Below are 20,103 nucleotides of genomic sequence, written 5' to 3'. Positions count from 1 at the left end.
AAAAACAAAAATGGCTACCAACTGGAATTTTTATCTTTTAACTGAAAATCATAAAACAAAGGAAAAAGGTGAGCCTCTAAATACGGTAACTGAAGCATTTTATTTTTTCGATTGGTACAACAAAAATACCTTTGCTAATTTACATAAAAACCATCACCAATCACTTCAAACTCGTATTCCTATCTCTTAAAATGGAAGTTTTATAAAGGAGGCAGTGAGGGCAACTTAACCTGAATGCCAGTTAGAATGTCAGAGAAGCGACGTCAACAAGGAATGTATGAAGGAATCTGAATTAGGAATATGCTTTGCTTCCATGGCAGTGGGGACGCTCCACAATAACACAATATCGATCTTTGTTACAGTATTTTATCAACAATGACGAACTCTACATCTCCTACAGCTGACATATAATAAGGACCAAGGCATTTGAAAGATTACTGTCCATGCAGTAAAAAGGCAAGAAAATAAACTTATCACAGTAAAAGTAACAAGGTCATTGAAAATCTTTCGGATTTTCCTCAGCATAAAATGATCGAACATAGATGCTTATTCACTACGACGGACAAAAATTAAATCAAAACATAAGAGAAGAGAATTTAGCGAACAGATGTAAACTTCCCAAAGATGCCACAAAGTCAAATTTTATATAGTCAAGTTTTATAAGAACCACATCTACATGTCAAAAACCGCTGTTCACTCCCTTTTGGACCCAAAAGCCATTACCTTAGATATTATCAGTGGCTCGGTAACCTTTCCCAAGGTCACCGACAATATCTTATTTAAGGCAATATTAGGTGATCAAATTAATCTAGAATAGAAAATTATATGAAACAATTTGGTCAAACATGGAAATAATAATGAAATGAAGAACAACTACAATATTTATCAAAATGCTAAATGCTTAAGCATCAAGAAGTACCTTCAAGTACAACCTGCTATACTTTGTACTCCTCAAGATGCATCCACTTCGTAGATGACCACTTGTTCCCTTTTATCACAGGACACCCACCTGTCACAAACCATATCACGAATCAAAATCTTTGATCACTGCAACTGTTGGATGACTGAAACCTTGCTGATAATAAACATAAAATATAACTTCCTATCATCCCATCTCCACAACAATAAACAGGTCAGATTCTTTCCTCTTGAAATGGAAAACCAATCAAGCTTCAACCAAAATGGAAAAATTGGATGATGGCTAACCATGTAAACTCGATGGATCTAGAGTAGCATCAGGCCGCATGCTCCAAAATAGCAATGCATTACCCATTTTGGGTTTCACTGCAAGTCCCTTTTTACCACATTCAGATAACTCATCCCACCAAGGCACAGAACTGATATTTCCCTTTGCCGAAGGAAATACAGTCTCACCCCCTTCTTCAACATCGGACCTAAATCAATGCTCAAAAAATGAAAAACAGAAAAATAGAAGTACCAATATGAGACACATATAAATTCAAACACTGAAGTGACTATATTAAACATATAAATAGGAAAGAGTGCACTCATACAGATACATTAGGAGAGTAGCAATCCTTTGACCTCCATTCTTTGTGTTGAACTCATCAAGGAAGTAATCAAAATGAGCATCGTATTTTTGCCCAACTTCATAGTGGAGAACTTGAAGACCTTCACCATGCTCTGAAAATTGTGATATCAGCTTAAGCATGTTACAGTTCATGCCCCAAGGATCAAGAAATAATAATACACTTGAAAATATATTCCCTACTAAGAGCATCCCCAAAGAATCTTTAAATGTGGCATTCTCTTCATTTTAAAGAGACAATATTTAAAAAAGAACTCCAATGAACTCTTTATTTTGACTTTTTAATATAAAGAATTGGTTTGGCTCTCCATATGTAGAGAGTCAAAACCATTTTTTATGTCAATATTATATTTATTTAATTGAATGTAACACATTCTCATATGCCACTATTATAATATTTAAATGGTAAGTAACTTATATAAAAGAGAGAGGCTACAAGTAAAACAATAAATGTTTATAGAAAAAATAAAAATAAATAGCTTAATAGAGAGTTTGTTGGAGAGCATTTTCAAATTTTACTAGTTATTTTAAAAGATACTCTTTATTATAAAGAATATACTCTTTTACCTTAAAGAGTCTCTTGGGAATGCTCTAACAAATGGAAAAAAAGAGCTAAGAAATAATAGACACTTGGAGACAGTTCATGCACCAAGGGCCAAGTAATAATAGACACTTGGAGATATATTCTCTACTAACAAATGGAAAAAGAGTTCTAAGAAATATGGAGTAAAGAAAGGGCAAAAGTAAATATTCCTTCAAACTTTCACAAAAATGTATCTGCTTGTATGTCTATCAGACATTAAAATAATCTTCCACAGAGTAGGATATGTTGGGTTGAGCGGTAGTATGACTACCATAACACAAGAAATAACAGCTACTTGACTCTAAATTTGTCCCATTGTTTTTCAGAATTCATTCAAGTTATCATTTTATTATGTTAATGTAACACCAAGAATCACAAAATAAACCATAAAAATGAAAATGAGAATGCTAATTCTCATCTGAACCTGAAATAACACAAAGATAAACATGAAATATGGTGATGGAACTTTAAAGAAACTAAGAAATAGATACATTTCATTTGCGAGCATCTGTAATACCAACAAATACAGAATGTACAAGTGACATTAGTAGTATTTATTTTAACTAATAGGATATCAGCCTGTTAAAAATGGTAAAAAAGCAAAACCAAAAAGTTCAGAAAAAGTCAGAAAAGGTCGCACCAAAGCAACAGAAATTACAGACCTATTTAGCCTTTTTCTAATTTAATTCTTCATACAGACCATATGAACCAAAGAAATAAATAAGTTTGATCGGCGGAGGCAGAGCATAGATCTAGATATAAATAAAGGTGCAAGTCACTCGCTAAATATCGTACCTACAGGAATGAAAGTAAAGTCTGCTATTCTCTTCTCAATATCCCTAATTATCTTATCACGTCCTCTCTTAAGAAACATTCCAGAGCTTGTGCGCACCCTGCATACAAGATATGTTAGTATATAGATAATGTTTACATATCAACTCTCAGCAACAAGTTTCTTTGAAGGAACAGACCTGCTATCTTTGCTCCGTCCAGTTGCGCTATCAACCACTGTGGATTTTGCCATATGCGGTTTAGCAAGACCTATTAAGTATTCACATTCTTCCTTCGACTGTTCAAAATGATACCGAGAATTAAAATGCATTTTCCTTGATTTTTAACAGACATCAACATGCAGACCAGAAAAGTTAAAAGTGAACAGCACGACTTCAAACCAAATTCAAAGGCCATTTACCAGCAGACGAAGATGAAACTGATAAAATCAAATCTTCATGATTGACATATCACATATGAGACATCTACAGATATGTGAGGTCCACCGTCAGCATATAAGAGAGAGAGAGAGAGAGAGAGAGAGAGAGAGAGAGTAGATCTTTTGTTTGAACTTGTTTGTCGATGTTTTAGCGAAACAAAGTTGCCACATATTGTTTTATAGACAATTGTTTCTAAACTATAATAACTTAAAGGCTCAGTTACGACTATCTTTTTCCACATAAAAGATTGTATAGTTATAATGTTATTCAACACAAAGCGCCAATCCTTCCAACTATTGCGCATTTACACATAAAATATTGTGTAGTTATATATGTATTCAATTCAGAGCTCCCATCCTTTCAACTGTTAAGCATTTCCAATCAGAACACAGAACTCTGGAAACTCTCTCTTCAGATTTCTTTATCTACAAATTCTACTTATAAAATCCTTGTAGACTCTACAAAACCAGTTTTACATTTCCTTCACAGACTTAAAAATAAATAATTTAATAAATAAAATAAACTAAAAGTGAATAACCAATGCCGTTCATAAATCATAAGACCGCATGCCTAAAAAAATCAATACCGCAAAAGCTAAACCAAAGCGAAACAACAAAGAAACCGGCAGTATCATACGTAGATAAGACAGAAGAGCAAAGTTTTCAAATCAATTAGAAAATTGAAGAAATAATGAAGGAAAAAAACACGTAAAGAAGAAAACTAACCAAAAAATTGTGATAGATAAAGGCTCTAGGTTCCCAAGAAAGAATCTCTGTCCACTGATCTCCTCTCCTACCTAAACCCTCGGCCCTGGAAAATCAATCAAAACTCTCGGTATTAAGAATTTTAACCAGAATCTAACTCCAAACAGATCAAATTTAGAGAATCCTTGCAATTGTGAGAGAAATACACACCTCTCAACTGCCCTGCGCCTAAAGGAACTGATATCGTTGAGCGGAGCTTCGTCTGAGCTGACCGGAAGCGATACGATTCCGAGAGCGAAAAGCATCAGAAGCACAACCGTTAGCATGAATAGCATTGACAAGACGAGCTTGAACGTCGATAATCTCTTGCTCTGCGACCGAGCATACCTCGCCTTCGCCATTGTGGAAGGAGATCGAAGCCCTAAGTTCGTTCGGAGAATCCAAAATTCTATATCTTATACAAGAACGATACCTTCCTTGAGACTCTTTGAATTCTCTTTTTTTTTTTTCTTTTTTTTTTTTCTTTTTTTCCCTTTTTCTTGTTAATTTCTCTGTGAGACGCAAAGCTATCAGAATCCAAACTGAGATTGAAGCAATATTGGATCGTTTTTAAGAGCGGGTACGTTATTTATTGGTTTCAAAAAATGGGAGGTAATTTATAAGGGGACGCGCAAATACTAATTTCCCCATTATCTTTTTGTGAATAACACCTTAAAATAACGTGGATTGATTAATTGAATGGGTTTTCTGGTAAATTTATATACCCGCGGTTTAAGTTTCCTGCCTTTCTAATGGATTTTCAGGATTTGTGTGCTGCACACCGGATGCCGTTACTAGAGAATTTTTCGAAGTCTTCCTTTTTTATTGTTTTCGGACAAATTCAAGTCGGCGTTCGAAAGTCACACTCTTTTAATTTACGGTGTTCTTTTCCACATTTCTATGGAAATAAAGGATTTTAAATTGATTTAACCGTATAATGCCATTTACTTTTTATTAGAATAAAAAAACAACCATTGTTTATTTGTACAATTTTAGAAACCAAAAACATAAATCGTTCTAAAACAACAAAAGACAAAAGGTTTATCAACACATTAATTAAATTATAAATAAATTTAAAATGAAGCTAATACAACATTAAATTAAAATATAGATAATATTTGTGAAATCACAAATATTTTTGGATAGGGGTGGGTAAAAACCCAGTCAAACCGAACCAGACCGGTAAAACAGACCGAACCAAACGCCTACGGATCGGATTGGTTGCGCTCGGTTGGGCGGTTCGGTTATTATTTAACAAAGAAGGAGACGGTTCGGTTCGAATGTCGATTTTTAAATTAAAAATCATCAAACCGTTCGAACCGAACCGGATACTTTAAATATTATAAAAAATATATATAATTACATTTATATACATATAATAATAATATGTTTATAGTTTTATTAATTTTATATTTGATATTAAACAAAAAGTAAATAAAAGAAAAAAAACACTCTCTCTCTCTCTGCTCTCGTCTCGAAAGTTCTCTTCTGTCTTCTCCCCCTCTTCTTTCAATCTCTTCTCTTGTCTCTGGTAAACCCTTGCTCAGCTGTTACTCTCGGTCGCCATTCACCATCTCTCAGGCTGATGAGCACCTGTCCTCTACCATCTCTCGGACAATGGTAATCTCCCTTATCTTCCATTCTCTCACTCGCAATCTCTCACCATTTAACGTTCTCTTGTAGATCTCTTCACTCCTCTCTCTCTCTCTCTCTATCTTTTTAACTCTCATCTCACTCTCTCACTCTCCAATCTATCCATTCTCAGCTTGAGGTAGCTGTCCGAAACCCTAGCCTAAACTGTTAGACATTGTTACTCTACGGTGGGCCGGTAGCTGTGAGACCATCAAAAGCCTCGATTACCATCATTTGGTCACCAACAATCACGTTAATTCGAAGGTAATTTTGCAAATTTCTATTTTCTCCAATTTTTTTTCCTTTTAGGGTTTAAGTTCTAAGAAATCACTATTTCAAAATTATATATTTTTCTTTGATTATTTCCTCAATTCTAAAATATTAAATGTTTAATGACTGTTGAATTTTAATATTAAAAAGAAAATTGGCCATTCAAGTTGAAGGATTGAAGGTGAGGCAGGTCCGTGGCTTGTGGCTGTGTCATTCTCGTGGGTGGCTCTGTGGCCTGTGTTTAAAGCTGTAATAACTTAAGGTAAGTTGTTCTTTTCTCTTAAATTCTCACTGGCTGTGGATGGATAAAGTGTGATTGCATAAATAGACTATAGATTTTGTTCTTTCTTTGTAATTTTGTGAAGGAAATAATCGGATTAGCTTTTGTGAGACTGAATTGTCTGTGAAATGTTGAATTGTATCTGTGAATTGTCTTTGAAACTCTTTTCTATGAAGTTTTGAATTCAAATTGTGAGATTGCTTGCATTTCAGAGTCTTTGTGACTCCAAAATTTTTGAAATTACAATTTTAAACATGTTAGCTTACATTTCAGAGTCTTTGTGACCCTGAACTCCTAAAGTTGCCAATTTTAAATAAGTTAGCTTTCATTTCAGAGTCATTGTGACTCTGAATTTCAAAAATTACTTTTTAATTGTTAGTTTTTTTTTTTTTGAACTATGGAATATTGTGCAATTTCTGAATATTGTGGAATTGAAATTGTGTAGTCGGAATTGTGCAATTTTTAAAGGTTAGCTTACATTTAGAGTCTTTGTGACTGAAATTTTGAAATTGCTATTTAATTTGTAGTCTTTGTGGAATTGTGGAATTTTTTTAGCTGCTGTTTAATTTTGAGTTTTTGTGGAATTGTGGAATATTGTATGCTTGGTCCTGAATTTTTGATGTATATTTGGTCATAGTGCATATTTGGTCCTGGATTTTTAATGCAGATATTATATTAGTGCATATTTGGTCCTGGATTTAAATGGAAAGTTCTAATGTGAATAATGCATGTAGTTGGAAAATTTTCATGTGGCTGTGTATGATAGTTTGGTTTAGGAAAAATGTATTTTGTTGGTAGTTGCTATCAATTCCGAAAATATGCTAATTGCTGGTAGGGAAAATGTATATTGTTGGTAGTTGTTGGTAGTTTGGTTTAAGGATTAAAGGGCTTGGACCCGATGGTTCTATGTTATTATTTAAGGAAGCAAAACTATTATTTGCTGTTTAGTTTATTGTAATTTAATTTGATTGAGATTGCGGAATTTGTGGCTTTAAATTGTTGTGTAATTGCTGTCTTGTTTCTGTCTATTTCCTCTTATGTAAACAGTGTCCTAGTTATGCTTGATATGGACCCAGATTCCCCATCATCAGTTAATGCACCTTCCTCTCAAACCCCAATAGGTCAAAATCCATTACCATCACTGTCAAACCCTACACCTTCCGATGCCAAATCTACATTACCTCCACGACCTCCATTAGGGAAAAAAAAACCTTCTAGGCCAGCAAGTGATGTATGGGATCACTTTATCAAAATAGAAGGTGGTGATCCTGATGACCCTAAATGTGAATGCATTTACTGCCATAAGGATTATGCATGTGGTTCTAAGAAGTGTGGAACTAGTACCCTAAGGAATCATATGAAGCAATGTTAGAAAAATCCTTATAACTCAGATGAAAAGAAGCAAAAGACCTTAACTTTTGATAGGAAATCCGATGGTAGTGGTAGCAATTTGGTAGCTACTATTTTCAACAAAGAGGCATGTAGGATGGCATGTGCCAAAATGATGATTTTGGATGAGTTACCTTTTGGTTTTGTAGAAGGCCATGGGTTTAGACACTTTTGTAGTGTTGCATGTCCTAAGTTTGATCCTCCATCTAGAAGAACCATTGTGAGGGACATTTATCAATTGTATTTAGATGAGAAATTGGCTTTAAGATCAATGTTTGTTGCAAACCAGCAAAGGGTTAGTCTTACAACTGATACATGGACCTCTATTCAAAATGTTTGTTATATGTCATTGACTGCCCATTATATTGATGATGATTGGATGTTACATAAAAGAATTTTAAATTTTTGTGTGGTTCCTAATCATAAAGGAGAGGCAATTGGAAAGCTAATTGAGGTTTGTTTGCATGATTGGGGTATTGAAAAAGTGTTCACACTAACTCTTGATAATGCAAGTGCAAACAATAATGTAATTGCATATCTTAAAAGGAAAATGGTACATTGGAAAAATTGTATATTGGATGCTGATTTTTTGCATATTCGATGTAGTGCACATATTGCCAATTTGAGTGTGTATGAGGGTTTGCAAGAATTAGATGAGGCAATTGCTAGCATTCGTAATGCTGTGAGATATGTTAGATCATCTCCTTTTCGATTGCAAAAATTTAAGGAGTGTATAAGTCAAGAGAAAATTGAAAACAAATCTTTAGTATGTTTAGATGTTCCAACCAGATGGAATTCCACAGACTTAATGTTAGAGTCGGCTTTGAAATTTCAAAAAGCTTTTGAGAGAATGGAGGAGGAATATAGACATTATGCTTCCTATTTTAGAGAGGATGATAGTGGTAGAAAAAAAGTTGGACCTCCTTTAGCTTGGCATTGGGATGATGCCAAAGTTTTTGTCCAATTTCTTAAGGGCTTTTATAATGTAACTCTTAAATTTAGTATCTCTTTACATGTTAGCTCCAACATATATTTCCATCAAGTTTCTTCCATACAAAAACAATTGGATGATTTATGTGTTAGTGAGGATGACCGGTTGTGTGTTATGGCAAGGAAAATGAGAGAAAAATATAATAAATATTGGGGTTCCATGGGAAATGTCAATAAATTGCTTCTAATTGCAGCAGTGCTTGATCCAAGATATAAGTTGGATTATGTGTCATTTAGCTATGGAATGCTTTATGACAATGATGAAAGCAGGGTTACTGAATTGACAAATAGTTTGAAAAAGACTTTAATGAGGCTGTATAATTGGTATAATGAAAAAGAAATGGGTTCAGATGGTAGTTGTCAATCTTTCACTAGTGTTGAGTCTTCTGGAACTAGTTTGGATAGTAACAACAATGAATTAGAGCATGCCAATTATGCTGACCAGGTTTGGATTGCTTATTTGAAGAAGAGAGAACAAAGCCAGTGTAAGGTGGTAAAAAATGATGTGGATAGTTATCTAGCCGACCTTTGTGAATATGGTTTAATTAAGGATTTTGATATCTTAAATTGGTGGAGGGCTAATGGAGAGAAATACCCTGTGTTAGAGAAGATTGCAAAGGATGTCTACGCCATTCAAGTCTCCACTGTGGCTTCCGAGAGTGCTTTTAGCAGTGGAGGTAATATACTTGATCCTTTTAGGAGCTCTTTGATTGCTAAAATGGTGGAGGCTTTGATATGTTGTCAAAATTGGCTTAATGCCTCTCCAAGTTTTGACAGATTTTTTTTAGAAGAGATGGAGTATTATGAAAGTTTAGATGCAGGTAATGTAATATGCAATTGAGATTATTTTCTGTTTGTATGCATATCATATTTTTTTTGAATGTTTTTATAATATTTGCTTATGTTTACTGTTTGGTGTCACTCCAAGACCTATGCCAAAGCCAAACAATAGCAGTGAGTCCAGATAGCAGCAACAAAAATGATTGATGGTGCATTGAGTGGAATTAGTGGATGTACTTGAAACTTGAAAGCTTGTGAGTTTTGACAATGATGAAAGTAACTCTCTTTGTTTTATTTTTCATTTCTTAATAATCATCACATTGTTAAACTAATAATGTATTGATTTAATTTATTTTGGTGTCCTTTGTGATTGTAGGTTTTGTAGCAGTGGCAGTGAAGGATTTGGCAGTGCTAATTGCAGGCTGCTTATATTTTTTTTCCTACTGTTTCTTTTATGTTTACTGTCAATGTATTACCATTTCTCTTAAGTCATTTGTAAAACTTGCTTATTAGTTGCTTTGATAGTAGTAGTTATTATTTTTTTCTTTTTTGTTTCTATCTCTTTAGGAACGGATGGGGATGTGAGATTGTTATTTTGATATTTGTATTTTGTGTCTGCATTTCTGATTCTCAATTTTGGTGAATGGCAGTAGCATATTGGCATTGCATTTCTCAATTTCAATTTTCTCTTTGATATATATTAAAGTTTTGATCGTTTCATACCTAAAAAGATTTGTCATTTCATACCTAAAAAGTAAAAAATTTACCATTTCATTTCATACCTAAAAAATTTGCCATTTCATTTCCGTTGGATAGTTTTTTGAAAAATTTTAAATTTTCAAAATAATTGAAAAACAAAACTAATGAAGGTAATTTCTAATTGTATATTGAACAGGTCAAAAACTATAGATCCAAAAATAAACCCAGCCTGATTAGCTAAAAGTATGTCCAAAATTGTAGGCTCAAAGATAATTTCTAGCCCACTAATTAAAAAACAAGTCCAAAATCGAAGGTCCAAATATAAATCCAAACCGACCAATCCGAACCCGAACCAAACCGATCTGTTTATTCGATTAAATGCTTAGTTTTCTATTGTCCACGGATTGGTTCGGGTTAATATTTGTGGATAACCGAATGATCGGTTTGATTGGAATTCTCGGATGGAACTGATCCAAACCGAACCGTGTTCGCCCCTATTTTTGGATGCTGATTCATCTCATTAGTGAAATATCTTCTTTCTTTATAATAATAATAATAATAATAATTAACACCTAAATTTTGCTTTGATTTATAGCTTTCATTTTGTTTTACTTTGTTTCTTTTAAAAAATTAATTTCACCTTTCTTTTGGAAAAAGAAAATTGAATGCTTTTGGTGATGGTTTTTATATAATCCTGCACAGAACTCAATTGTTTAATTCTAAGTTAAGTTACAAAGGGATGTTGATTAAAAAAAAAATCTAAAAAATAATAGTAATAATAAATTGGAAACGTATAAAAACTTCCATCTCAAATACAATCGAATACCCAACATTCAAAATTCAAGAACGAATATCGGTAGAATCCCAATTGATTTTTACTTTACACAAAGGATTGAAACTAATTTATCCCATTTTAAAAAACCAATCAAATTCAGGCCTTCGGTCATTCTAACAGGATATCAAACACAAACACCACAAAATAAAAATTTAAAACAAAATTAAAAAAAAGAAGAAGCTCATACTGACATATTCAATTAGAAATCAGATATCCCAAGCGCTCATCGTTGGTCTCCACCGCTTCTCTCTTTCTCTATTTGTTGCCGCTGCTTCTCAACAAGCATATCAATAGTCGATTTCACGGCTTCACGCCCACCGATGATTAATCGGGTCACAATTTCAGGATCCGTCTCGAACCGTGCCTGCTCGAACTCCTTCCGGGCGTTCTCTCTGAGCACGTCTCGCCACAGCACGCCCCGCGAATCGGGCCACATGAAGACTCGGGTGGCCCGCAGTATATCTCGATAGAGGCTCAGTGCCTCTCGCCGAGTGCTGGTCAGTCGCCGCCGGTTTTGCAACTCTTCCTCCTCTTCGTCGAGGAATTTCTCTTTCTTCACTATATGCCGATCCAGGAGTTCCTCTATGGTGTCAGGGCCATTGTGCAAGAGACGTCGGCCAAACGCTAATACGATGCCGTTTCTGGTAACTAAATTTAGAGGAATCTGGCATTTCTGTAGCTTCGTGTTCATCACTCTTGGCGTTGAAAAGCTTCGAGAATGGGGGCCTCGCACACCGAACAATAACAACAACTTGGTGGAATTTTTACCAGAAAGCAAATTTAGAATACGGGCTCAGTTGAGTGGGCCTTTGGGGTTGTACTTTATAGATATCACATAGAAAGCTGATCGATCCAATCCAATAGATGGTCCAAAGTTTATTATCCTTTTTTTTTTTTTATATATGTAATACATTTCTGTTTTCTTTCAATAAAAAGTATTTCTTATCAAATGGATTTAGAACAGAAGCAACTATAACTCTTTCCATGACATGGAAAAAAGTTGGGTTTGTTTTGAAACTACAATTAAAAAATTATATTCAATTACATTCTTAATATGTTTGTTTAGTGCTATAATAAAGAGCTGTAATTAAGAGAAAAAAAAGCACAAACAAACAAACAAACATCCAATTTTAAGCCAACAATCAGTTTTAACGGGAAAAAAAAGAAGAAGCAAATTGTCCAAAGTCAGCCTGCAGTAATGCAGATTGCTGACGGGGTTTATGACTACCTCCGACTAAAAAGTCTAAAACACAAAAAGAAAATTTATAGAACCTCGTATTTGCAAATTTACCTTTTGAAGAACAGCGAGAGACAAGACTATAAAGTGTGCAAAGCACTCTTCCCTTCTACTTACACAAAATAGCATGGGAAATAAAATGGAAGGAAGGCCATATTCCTGTTAGCTTGATGATTATGGAAACTGTGGATATCTATAATATTTTAAAGAGTCGAAACGCATTCACTTTGTCACATTTTGAAATTGCTAATGCACTTGTAAGGAAGAAGATCGTCAACCAATTATTCCCAATTTAGAATTTCTTAAACCTTATTTATCTTACAATTGAATCTCTATGAAGACTGCATTGAATAACAAAGATTTCAAAAATCACCTTTCGTATATTATGTTGCTCATGAACAAGAGTCCAAAAAAATATATATATATATTTACATGAAAAATCAAAATGCAAAATTAACACTGAACTTTACATTTTTTGGTAAAAATGTAAAAATTTACATCATATGGTATGAAGGAAGGAATTTTCATAATAACTATTATCTCCTAAATCTATTTTTGCAAGGATCATACTTTGGTAAGCCAAATATTTCACCAACTAGCCTATCAATCCATCGCTTAACATTCTTGACAATACACTTGTCGATAAATTCGAAAACTCCTTCGTACGGGATCTCCATATCTGAGTCATTGGCTCCATGATTTAGCATTCTTTTGGGTGCCCAAAATACCCTGTCTCCATCTTTAACCTTCATATATTGTTCGTGTTGGTTTTCAGGGAACGGTGGGGCTGCAGTCTTCCATGGGTAAAGTGGCATCAATTGTTTTAATGGAACTAATCTCGGAGACTCTGTAGGAACCATTTTAAGCCTCCAAATACGTCCAATCCCTGCAATTGATCGGTTAACATAAGAAGAAATTAGAATGGAAAACAAAAAATTTTTTTGGTGAATATGGAAAAATTGTTGAATTTCACTGAGAAACCCAATTAATATTTCTCTTTTAAAATATTACAAGCCACATAAGCAACGATGTGACAATGGAATTTTGAAATTTTATTTTATACCTATTTTAATTACATGTGCTGTTTTACAGCTGGATTTCCATAAATTGGTTTAACACTGTATAACAATTTGAGAAAGGCCTGTAACTCTAGTCTGAAGGACAAAACCAAGAAACAAAAAAAAAAAGAACAATCACTAACTTAGATTTTACTACCCTCCTTACCTCAATCCCTTGGAAAATTTCAATTTAGCCCGCTCGTTTTTTACCTCAGATCTGCTTATTCCCTTCTTTTTCTTCTTTCTCTTCCACCTAAAAGATTTTCAGAGAGAGTAATAGCAACCACAGCAACAACAATGCGATAATACAAAATCTCTTGTGTTTTTTTAAGATGCAACCTGTATATATATACATATATATATAACTTTTATCACATAAACAAAGATAATTGATACAGAATAAACATGTTTATCCCAATGCAAACCACTCTTGTTTTATCTAGCTGATCTAGAATCACTATTGCTCTTGGACTCTTTTTTTTTTTTTTTTTTTTAATTTTAGTGGCCCTTGAACTCTTAAAAAAAAAACAAAAAAAAGGATTTTTCTTCTCGATTGTTTTGGAGAAAAAAGAAAAAAGAAAAAAGAGGGGGAAAAAACAAAAAGTTTGAACTATATGGTTGGTACTTGGTAGTTTGTGACAATAACAGCCGCAAAACATGTAATTGAACATTGGGCCGAAGCCGCCAAACCCATTAGTCTTATTTCAGGCCAAACGACGTCGGATTGGCGCAAAAGTTAAAAGTTTCGTAAACCTCCTCAGAATCCGTTGCGTTCTTCCCTCGCTCCCTTCTCTCTTGATAACTTGCAGTGTCGACGCCTCTGTTTACTCTGTTGAAGACTGAAAAAGCAGTATCCTAAGGAAGCTGTAACATGGCCTTAGTCAAATCCAAGCTACTTTTCTCTCGTTTTCTTTCTTCTCTCTCCCAAAGCAAGCTCAAACTTCACTATTTCTCTTCAGCTTCACAAGTAGATCTTCCAGAGGAGGACACAAACGATAATCCCAAAAATGCCCCCAACACTAGCTTATCCACAGAAGAAACCCTAATAGCCGACAAACTTCATGCTCTGATCAAAGACCACCACCGCAAAAATCCTCAGCCTAATCCTAACCCTTGTCCCCCAAGCCCAACCTTCACAATCCCCGCGCTTTCCCTCGACTTCTCCCAAATAACAGCCGACCACTCCATATCCTCCGGCATCGTGCGCCGTGTGATCGAGAAATGCCATGGGGTCCGCCACGGCATTCCCGTGCTCCAAGCACTGGCCTTCTTCAACTGGGCCACGGCCCGAGACGGCTTCGATCACTCGCCGGAGCCCTACAACGAAATGATCGACCTTGCTGGGAAAATAAGGCAATTCGACCTGGCTTGGCACTTAATAGATTTGATGAAAGCCCGGAATGTTGAAATTACAGTGGAGACCTTTTCGATCCTTGTTCGCCGGTACGCTCGTGCCGGTTTGGCTGCAGAGGCAGTGCACGCATTTAACCGAATGGAGGATTATGATTGCAAGCCTGACAAGATTGCTTTCTCGATCGTGATCAGTGTTCTATGTAAGAAGAGAAGGGCAAGTGAAGCTCAATCATTCTTCGATAGCTTGAAGCACAAGTTCGAGCCCGATGTGATTCTGTACACAAGCCTAGTTCATGGGTGGTGTCGTGCTGGTAACATTTCGGAAGCCGAGAGAGTTTTCAGGGAAATGAAGGCGGCCGGGATTAAACCAAATGTGTATACCTACAGTATCGTGATCGACGCCTTGTGCCGTTGCGGCCAAATTACCCGAGCCCATGATGTTTTCTCGGAGATGATCGACGCTGGCTGCAGTCCCAATTCCATTACTTTCAATAATCTAATGCGGGTTCATGTTAAGGCGGGTCGGACGACAAAGGTTTTGCAGGTTTATAATCAGATGAAGCGGCTGAAATGCCCTGCGGATACCATTACCTACAATTTTCTAATAGAATGTCATTGTAAGGATGAGAATCTTGACGAGGCTGTTAAGGTGCTTAATACCATGGCTGCCAATGGTTGTAGCCCAAATGCAGCTACTTTCAATCCCATATTCAGAGGCATTGCCAAGTTAAAGGATGTCAATGGTGCTCATCGGATGTATGCTAAGATGAAAGATTTGAAATGCAGGGCTAATACGGTGACGTACAATATATTGATGCAAATGTTTGCTGAGTCGAAGTCTACTGATATGGTTCTCAAGCTGAAGAAGGAAATGGATGAGAATGAAATCGAGCCTAACGTGAATACCTACAGGGTTTTGATCGTGATGTATTGCGGGATGGGACATTGGAATAATGCTTACAAGTTCTTCAGGGATATGATTGAAGAAAAATGCTTGAAACCAAGTCTGTCTGTTTATGAGATGGTTCTGAAGCAGCTGAGGGAGGCAGGACAGTTAAAGAAGCACGAGGAATTGGTGGAAAAGATGGTTGATAGAGGATTTGTATCTCGACCATTGTAGAAGAAGAATAAAATTAGTGTGCTTGTGATGCTTGAGATTTGAATATTGCACTAGATTCTAAATTTTTTTTGTTTTGATACTAATTTTAGGCGGGAAGGTTGGTTGTTGTGATGGTTACCTTTACATGATGATTAATCCATCTTGTCCATCATTCTCACCCGCCAATTCTATTGCCACGTTCTCAAAAAGCTAATACACAGAGCAAAAAAATCAATAATTAGTTAAAAGCATGAATTGAAACTGTACTATGTATTTCAACAAACAAGCAGGTTACTGGATAGGCAACATAAACAACGCAGAGCAAGTTCTTTGTTAGAAATTTAAATCGAACCAGTTCAGCTCATTATGGATTACAGGCGCAAGTTAATTGAAAATATGTAGAAATACCAAAATGGGCAGCTTTGGCCCTAACAAAATCAATATCCCTTAAGAAGAAGGAGACATCGTAACACATGCCAACTGCAGTTTCTCACACTAAGAGTGGCCCTGCATATCAAACATCTCATTCAGACCTTTCAATCTCTGTAATCCTTCGCTAATCAAAAACCGAACTCGCTGCCTATCATTGCAGTTCCGGTTATTCTCGATCTCCTGTCTTATTGTCTGTCTAAGCTCAGCTGTTATAAAAATAAATAAATAAATAAAAGAAAATTGCATTTCAGGATATGCCACTAGATTCACAACCAAAATAATTACAGGACAGAAAATGGTTCACAAGTTGTTAACAAAATTTGGACAAAATGAAAATCTTATCCAACATGCATATGACATTTTATCAACCAATTTAAAGCAAGAAAGGATATGACAACCTAATGAAGTAACGAGAGAAAGTCAAATTCTCTTTCTGATCTCAGCTGTTAAAAGAAAAATAAATAAATAAAAAATGAAGCAAGAAAGGATATGACAACCTGATGAAGTAATGATAGAATTCAAATTATCTTTATAAGCTCAGTTGTTAAAGAGAAGAGGCACCAAAAAAAAAAAAAAAAAAAAGGGGGAGGAAAAGAAAATTGCACTTCAGGATACGCCATTAGACTTGCAACCATCATAATTACAGGACGCAGAATGGTTCACAAGTTGTTAATAAAGTTAGGACGAAAGAAAATCGTTATACAAACATACATATCACATTTTATCAACCAATTCAAAGCGAGAATGGATATGACAACCTAATGAAGTAATGACAGAAAGTAAAATTAGCTGTCTAAGCTCAGCTGTTAAAAAAAAGGAAAAGAAAAAAAAAAGAAACGAAAAGAAAATTGTATTTCAGGATATGCAATTAGATTTGCATCATAATTACAGGACAAAAAATGGTTCACAAGTTGTTTAACAATGTTAGGACGAAAAGAAAATTTTATACAAACATGCACATGACATTGTATCAACCAATTTTAAGCAAGAAAGGATATTTCAACCTAATGAAGTAATGAGAGAAAGTCAAATCAAGAGAAGAGTTGAAATAGCAAGAAGATCAAACACATAATATATATATATATATATATATATATATATATGTATATATTAGTGATACTAATCAATATACTTAAAATAGAGTTCGCCAAATAGTCATAAAGTAGTTTAAATAAATCACCAAGTCCGCTTCAAGCAAGAAGTTTAAATTATAAATTTATGTTTAACTAGAAAGCGCATATATATATATATATATATATATATTATTTGAAGCAAAAAAAATTGCACAGGCTACAAAGGAGGCAACAGAAATAGTAATCAAGAAATAGGTTTTGCTTTATATATGGCAAACGCAACTATCAACTTTATAAGAATAGCAAGTGCATTTCTAAGTGTGACCGGAGATGGTTTCTTCTAGCAAATTGTGAAAAAAGAATTTTACAATAAGGAAACTTCACCTCGGGCATGAGGAGGTGCTCTACGAGCAGTCCTCAGTGCTTGCCTATACAGCTTCAGAACCCGAGCACGAATAATGAAATCCTGCAAATCAAATGAGACAACCATATCTGCTTCTTTTCCTCAACCGCAGGTTACTGCGTCCAAATATAACCCATAGAAGATCTCAAAGATGATCCAAGAATCGAGCCGTTTCTGAAGCCAGATTAGATACAATTTTTATTCTGTAAATTTCCTAAATTCGTGCACTGAATTAAAAATCATGCTCGTTAAGATATAAAATTCCCAACTAACAAACACAAAAATTACGATTATAACAAATGGCAGGGTTAAATTTGGCTTAATTGTTTCAACAATGGGAATTACAAGAGTACCTCTCCAGAAGCTACGCCTAGGGTTTTCATCCGGACGGGAGAGAGCAAAAAGAAAATAAAAAAATGGGATATAAATATATTAATTTTAAAAAGAAAATGATGCCGACCTTTGGACGACAAGAGGAACCTCTTAGAGAGGAGAGGAGTTCCGCTTGGATTTTGGTCTGAATTCAGCACACGCCGAGATTCATTACCACAAAGTACTGTGCCATGGTACACAGAATAAAGAAATAAAAATATAAAAAATAAATAAAATAAAATCGGTGCACAGAGTAACTAAATTTAAATATTCTCCTTTCCTGGGGAAAAATTAATAATAAACAGATAAATGGGCCTACTAGTAGCGGGCCTTCGAGGTACGTCGGCTAGCCTATGTTGGACTTCTCTGGATGGTTTATGAACCTATCATTCATAATTTTTTTTTTTTAAAACATTTCATGAGATCGTTACGGGAGGGACCTGGGGAATACATGGAGATCTTTTTTCTCTTTGGCTAATGGTGTACACGTGGAGCTCATACATCCTAAATTGGGGTGATAAATACCGTGAATGCTAATGCATTTTCAGCAAAAATATCCCACATCACAGTATACATTCCATAATCTCCAGGAATTTGGCACGTGTTGTGTCCATGGGTTGAAGGCGTAGTTGTTGGAATACGGATATTGTTGCTCGGTTGTTAATCTCAATATCAGCGTTTGGTGGATCTTTAAACACCTTGTCTTCCTGTCCACCTATGTAACACCACTCATCGCCTTAATATACACATCTCATACAACAGTATGCATGCTTCTCCTCTTGTCTTGCCTCATAAAAGCAATAGTATAGCTGTGTGTTTGCATCACTACATATTATGAAATCAAAATTCTTATAGTTTTCCAAATTTCAAGTATTATTATTATATGGTTCAAACATTGTAAAAACTTTACAATATATTGCCAATATGGTGTATCCATGGTTTTTTTTTTTTTTTTTTTTTGGATTTGAAGGTGTAAAATTATACATCAATAAAAATATATGAATTTGAATGATATTGGAATGTACATAAACAAATAAAAGTCTTAAGACTTTTTTTTGGACGATAAATAAAATTCTTGATTAAATATGACTTGTTTGCTAAAATGAAATTCCACACACACACATATATTCTGAAGGCCAACCCACGCCCATATACATCAGTCTCAGTGTATTTGGATAACATAGATAAAGACCCATCTTTTGATTTGTTCCATATTCTATAAGATACATGTGCAAAGAAAATAGATTTATATACCTGACAATTTAAAAATATTACAGAGAAAGGAAATTCAAATTTTAAAATATGTAGATATATTTAGGGATTTTTTTATTTTTTTTGGATAAATATACGTAGTGTTACGTTCCACGTCACTCATCCTGAGCAAGGCTTTCACACTCTATACGGCTGGTGCACACGGAATACCCACTTCGTTGTACAAACTCATCCGGTTCCCTATTAAGCCGTGTGCGGTGTCCATGTACATTTCATGTGCCGTCACCCTTCTCTAATTGCTCATCCCCACTTGATCAACGATCAGATAGCGCTGACTTAAGCTTTGACAAATAAACTTCTATCCCCCTAAAAATTAATATCTTATTTCCACGAAAATGTGGTTTTTCTTATTATTCAAAACGACCACCTATTGATTGGATGGATTTTCCTTTCGGGAATTGCTCCGTGAGGGTTTTGTCTTTCTTGCCGGCATAACTACAAGTATTTTCATACTGACTATTAATTTGAATGTGCTTAATATCCAATAGTCTTCAAGACTATGGCTCTATGCCAAAAATGCCACACCAGGTGCAAATGTTTGACCTTATCGAAAAATCAAAAATTTCCTAAATAATCAACATTACCAAGTATTCAATACGAAGCTTTTCAAATCTCATCATATATGCTAACAACTAATCTAATTGGCTGACTTTTTATATACAAGGTAAACCAAGTTTTTATTGGTCCCACAAACATGTATATTTTGGGAGGAAAAACAAAATTGTTGAAGCAATCCTACCGCAGGAAAAAACTATGGGTGGCTTAGCTGAATAACACTGGGAGGGAAAATCTATGTTGTTGTAAGATCAGTCAAAGAGCGCACAATAGCTACGTATAAACCTG

The 20,103-nt window shown here is 35.0% G+C and overlaps 4 protein-coding genes across 14 annotated transcripts; 1 reads left to right on the top strand and 3 right to left on the bottom strand.

Annotated features, from left to right (window-relative positions):
• Positions 1-11: 11 nt before the first annotated feature.
• LOC107422385 (probable prolyl 4-hydroxylase 3) lies at positions 12-4,680 on the bottom strand. 5 transcript variants are annotated; one of them, XM_060817118.1, is made up of 8 exons: positions 4,258-4,669; positions 4,069-4,153; positions 3,104-3,201; positions 2,928-3,025; positions 1,515-1,644; positions 1,207-1,394; positions 920-1,009; positions 12-394 (listed from the first exon to the last, which is right to left on the bottom strand). In XM_060817118.1, exons 1-7 carry the CDS (start codon positions 4,446-4,448, stop codon positions 936-938), a joined length of 864 nt encoding a protein of 287 aa, XP_060673101.1. In that variant the 5' UTR covers positions 4,449-4,669; the 3' UTR covers positions 12-394; positions 920-935. The 5 variants fall into 5 exon arrangements, 4 of the variants coding, with proteins under 4 accessions (XP_060673101.1, XP_060673102.1, XP_060673103.1 ...); XM_060817119.1 differs by having other exon boundaries at positions 12-400; positions 933-1,009; XM_060817120.1 differs by having other exon boundaries at positions 933-1,009.
• A 6,254-nt stretch (positions 4,681-10,934) lies between these two features.
• On the bottom strand, positions 10,935-11,852 carry LOC107422520 (uncharacterized). The gene has a single exon (XM_016031984.4). The coding sequence runs from the start codon at positions 11,650-11,652 to the stop codon at positions 11,185-11,187; it is 468 nt and encodes a 155-aa protein (XP_015887470.1). The 5' UTR covers positions 11,653-11,852; the 3' UTR covers positions 10,935-11,184.
• Positions 11,853-12,558: 706 nt separating this feature from the next.
• Positions 12,559-18,352, bottom strand: LOC107422781 (uncharacterized). 7 transcript variants are annotated; one of them, XR_007241515.2, is made up of 5 exons: positions 17,970-18,352; positions 17,598-17,843; positions 15,848-16,346; positions 13,423-13,509; positions 12,559-13,084 (listed from the first exon to the last, which is right to left on the bottom strand). XR_007241515.2 is itself a non-coding variant. In XM_048475812.2 (2 exons), exons 1-2 carry the CDS (start codon positions 17,701-17,703, stop codon positions 16,204-16,206), a joined length of 249 nt encoding a protein of 82 aa, XP_048331769.1. In that variant the 5' UTR covers positions 17,704-17,958; the 3' UTR covers positions 16,017-16,203. The 7 variants fall into 7 exon arrangements, 1 of the variants encoding a protein (XP_048331769.1); XR_007241516.2 differs by having other exon boundaries at positions 18,077-18,352; XR_007241518.2 differs by having other exon boundaries at positions 17,598-17,819; positions 17,970-18,351.
• Positions 13,537-15,777, top strand: LOC107422771 (pentatricopeptide repeat-containing protein At1g20300, mitochondrial). Its single transcript, XM_016032274.4, has one exon. It carries the CDS (start codon positions 14,128-14,130, stop codon positions 15,727-15,729), a length of 1,602 nt encoding a protein of 533 aa, XP_015887760.1. The 5' UTR covers positions 13,537-14,127; the 3' UTR covers positions 15,730-15,777.
• Positions 18,353-20,103: the final 1,751 nt, after the last annotated feature.

This window comes from Ziziphus jujuba, chromosome 5 (assembly GCF_031755915.1).
Source record: "Ziziphus jujuba cultivar Dongzao chromosome 5, ASM3175591v1".
Taxonomy (NCBI): domain Eukaryota; kingdom Viridiplantae; phylum Streptophyta; class Magnoliopsida; order Rosales; family Rhamnaceae; genus Ziziphus; species Ziziphus jujuba.
The sequence above is the reverse complement of the archived record's forward strand: the minus strand, read 5'-3'. Positions and strand labels throughout refer to the sequence as shown.

Coding starts and splice junctions, on each gene's coding strand:
- LOC107422385 (XM_060817118.1), bottom strand. CDS start 4,448: ATGGCGAAGGCGAGGTATGCTCGGTCGCAGAGCAAGAGATTATCGACG. Junction 4,154..4,257: donor AGGCGCAGGGCAGTTGAGAG/GTGTGTATTTCT, acceptor TTGATTTTCCAG/GGCCGAGGGTTTAGGTAGGA. Junction 1,645..2,927: donor CTTTACTTTCATTCCTGTAG/GTACGATATTTA, acceptor CACAATTTTCAG/AGCATGGTGAAGGTCTTCAA.
- LOC107422520 (XM_016031984.4), bottom strand. CDS start 11,652: ATGAACACGAAGCTACAGAAATGCCAGATTCCTCTAAATTTAGTTACC.
- LOC107422771 (XM_016032274.4), top strand. CDS start 14,128: ATGGCCTTAGTCAAATCCAAGCTACTTTTCTCTCGTTTTCTTTCTTCT.
- LOC107422781 (XM_048475812.2), bottom strand. CDS start 17,703: ATGGTTGTCTCATTTGATTTGCAGGATTTCATTATTCGTGCTCGGGTT. Junction 16,347..17,597: donor AGCACCTCCTCATGCCCGAG/GTGAAGTTTCCT, acceptor TTTTTATAACAG/CTGAGCTTAGACAGACAATA.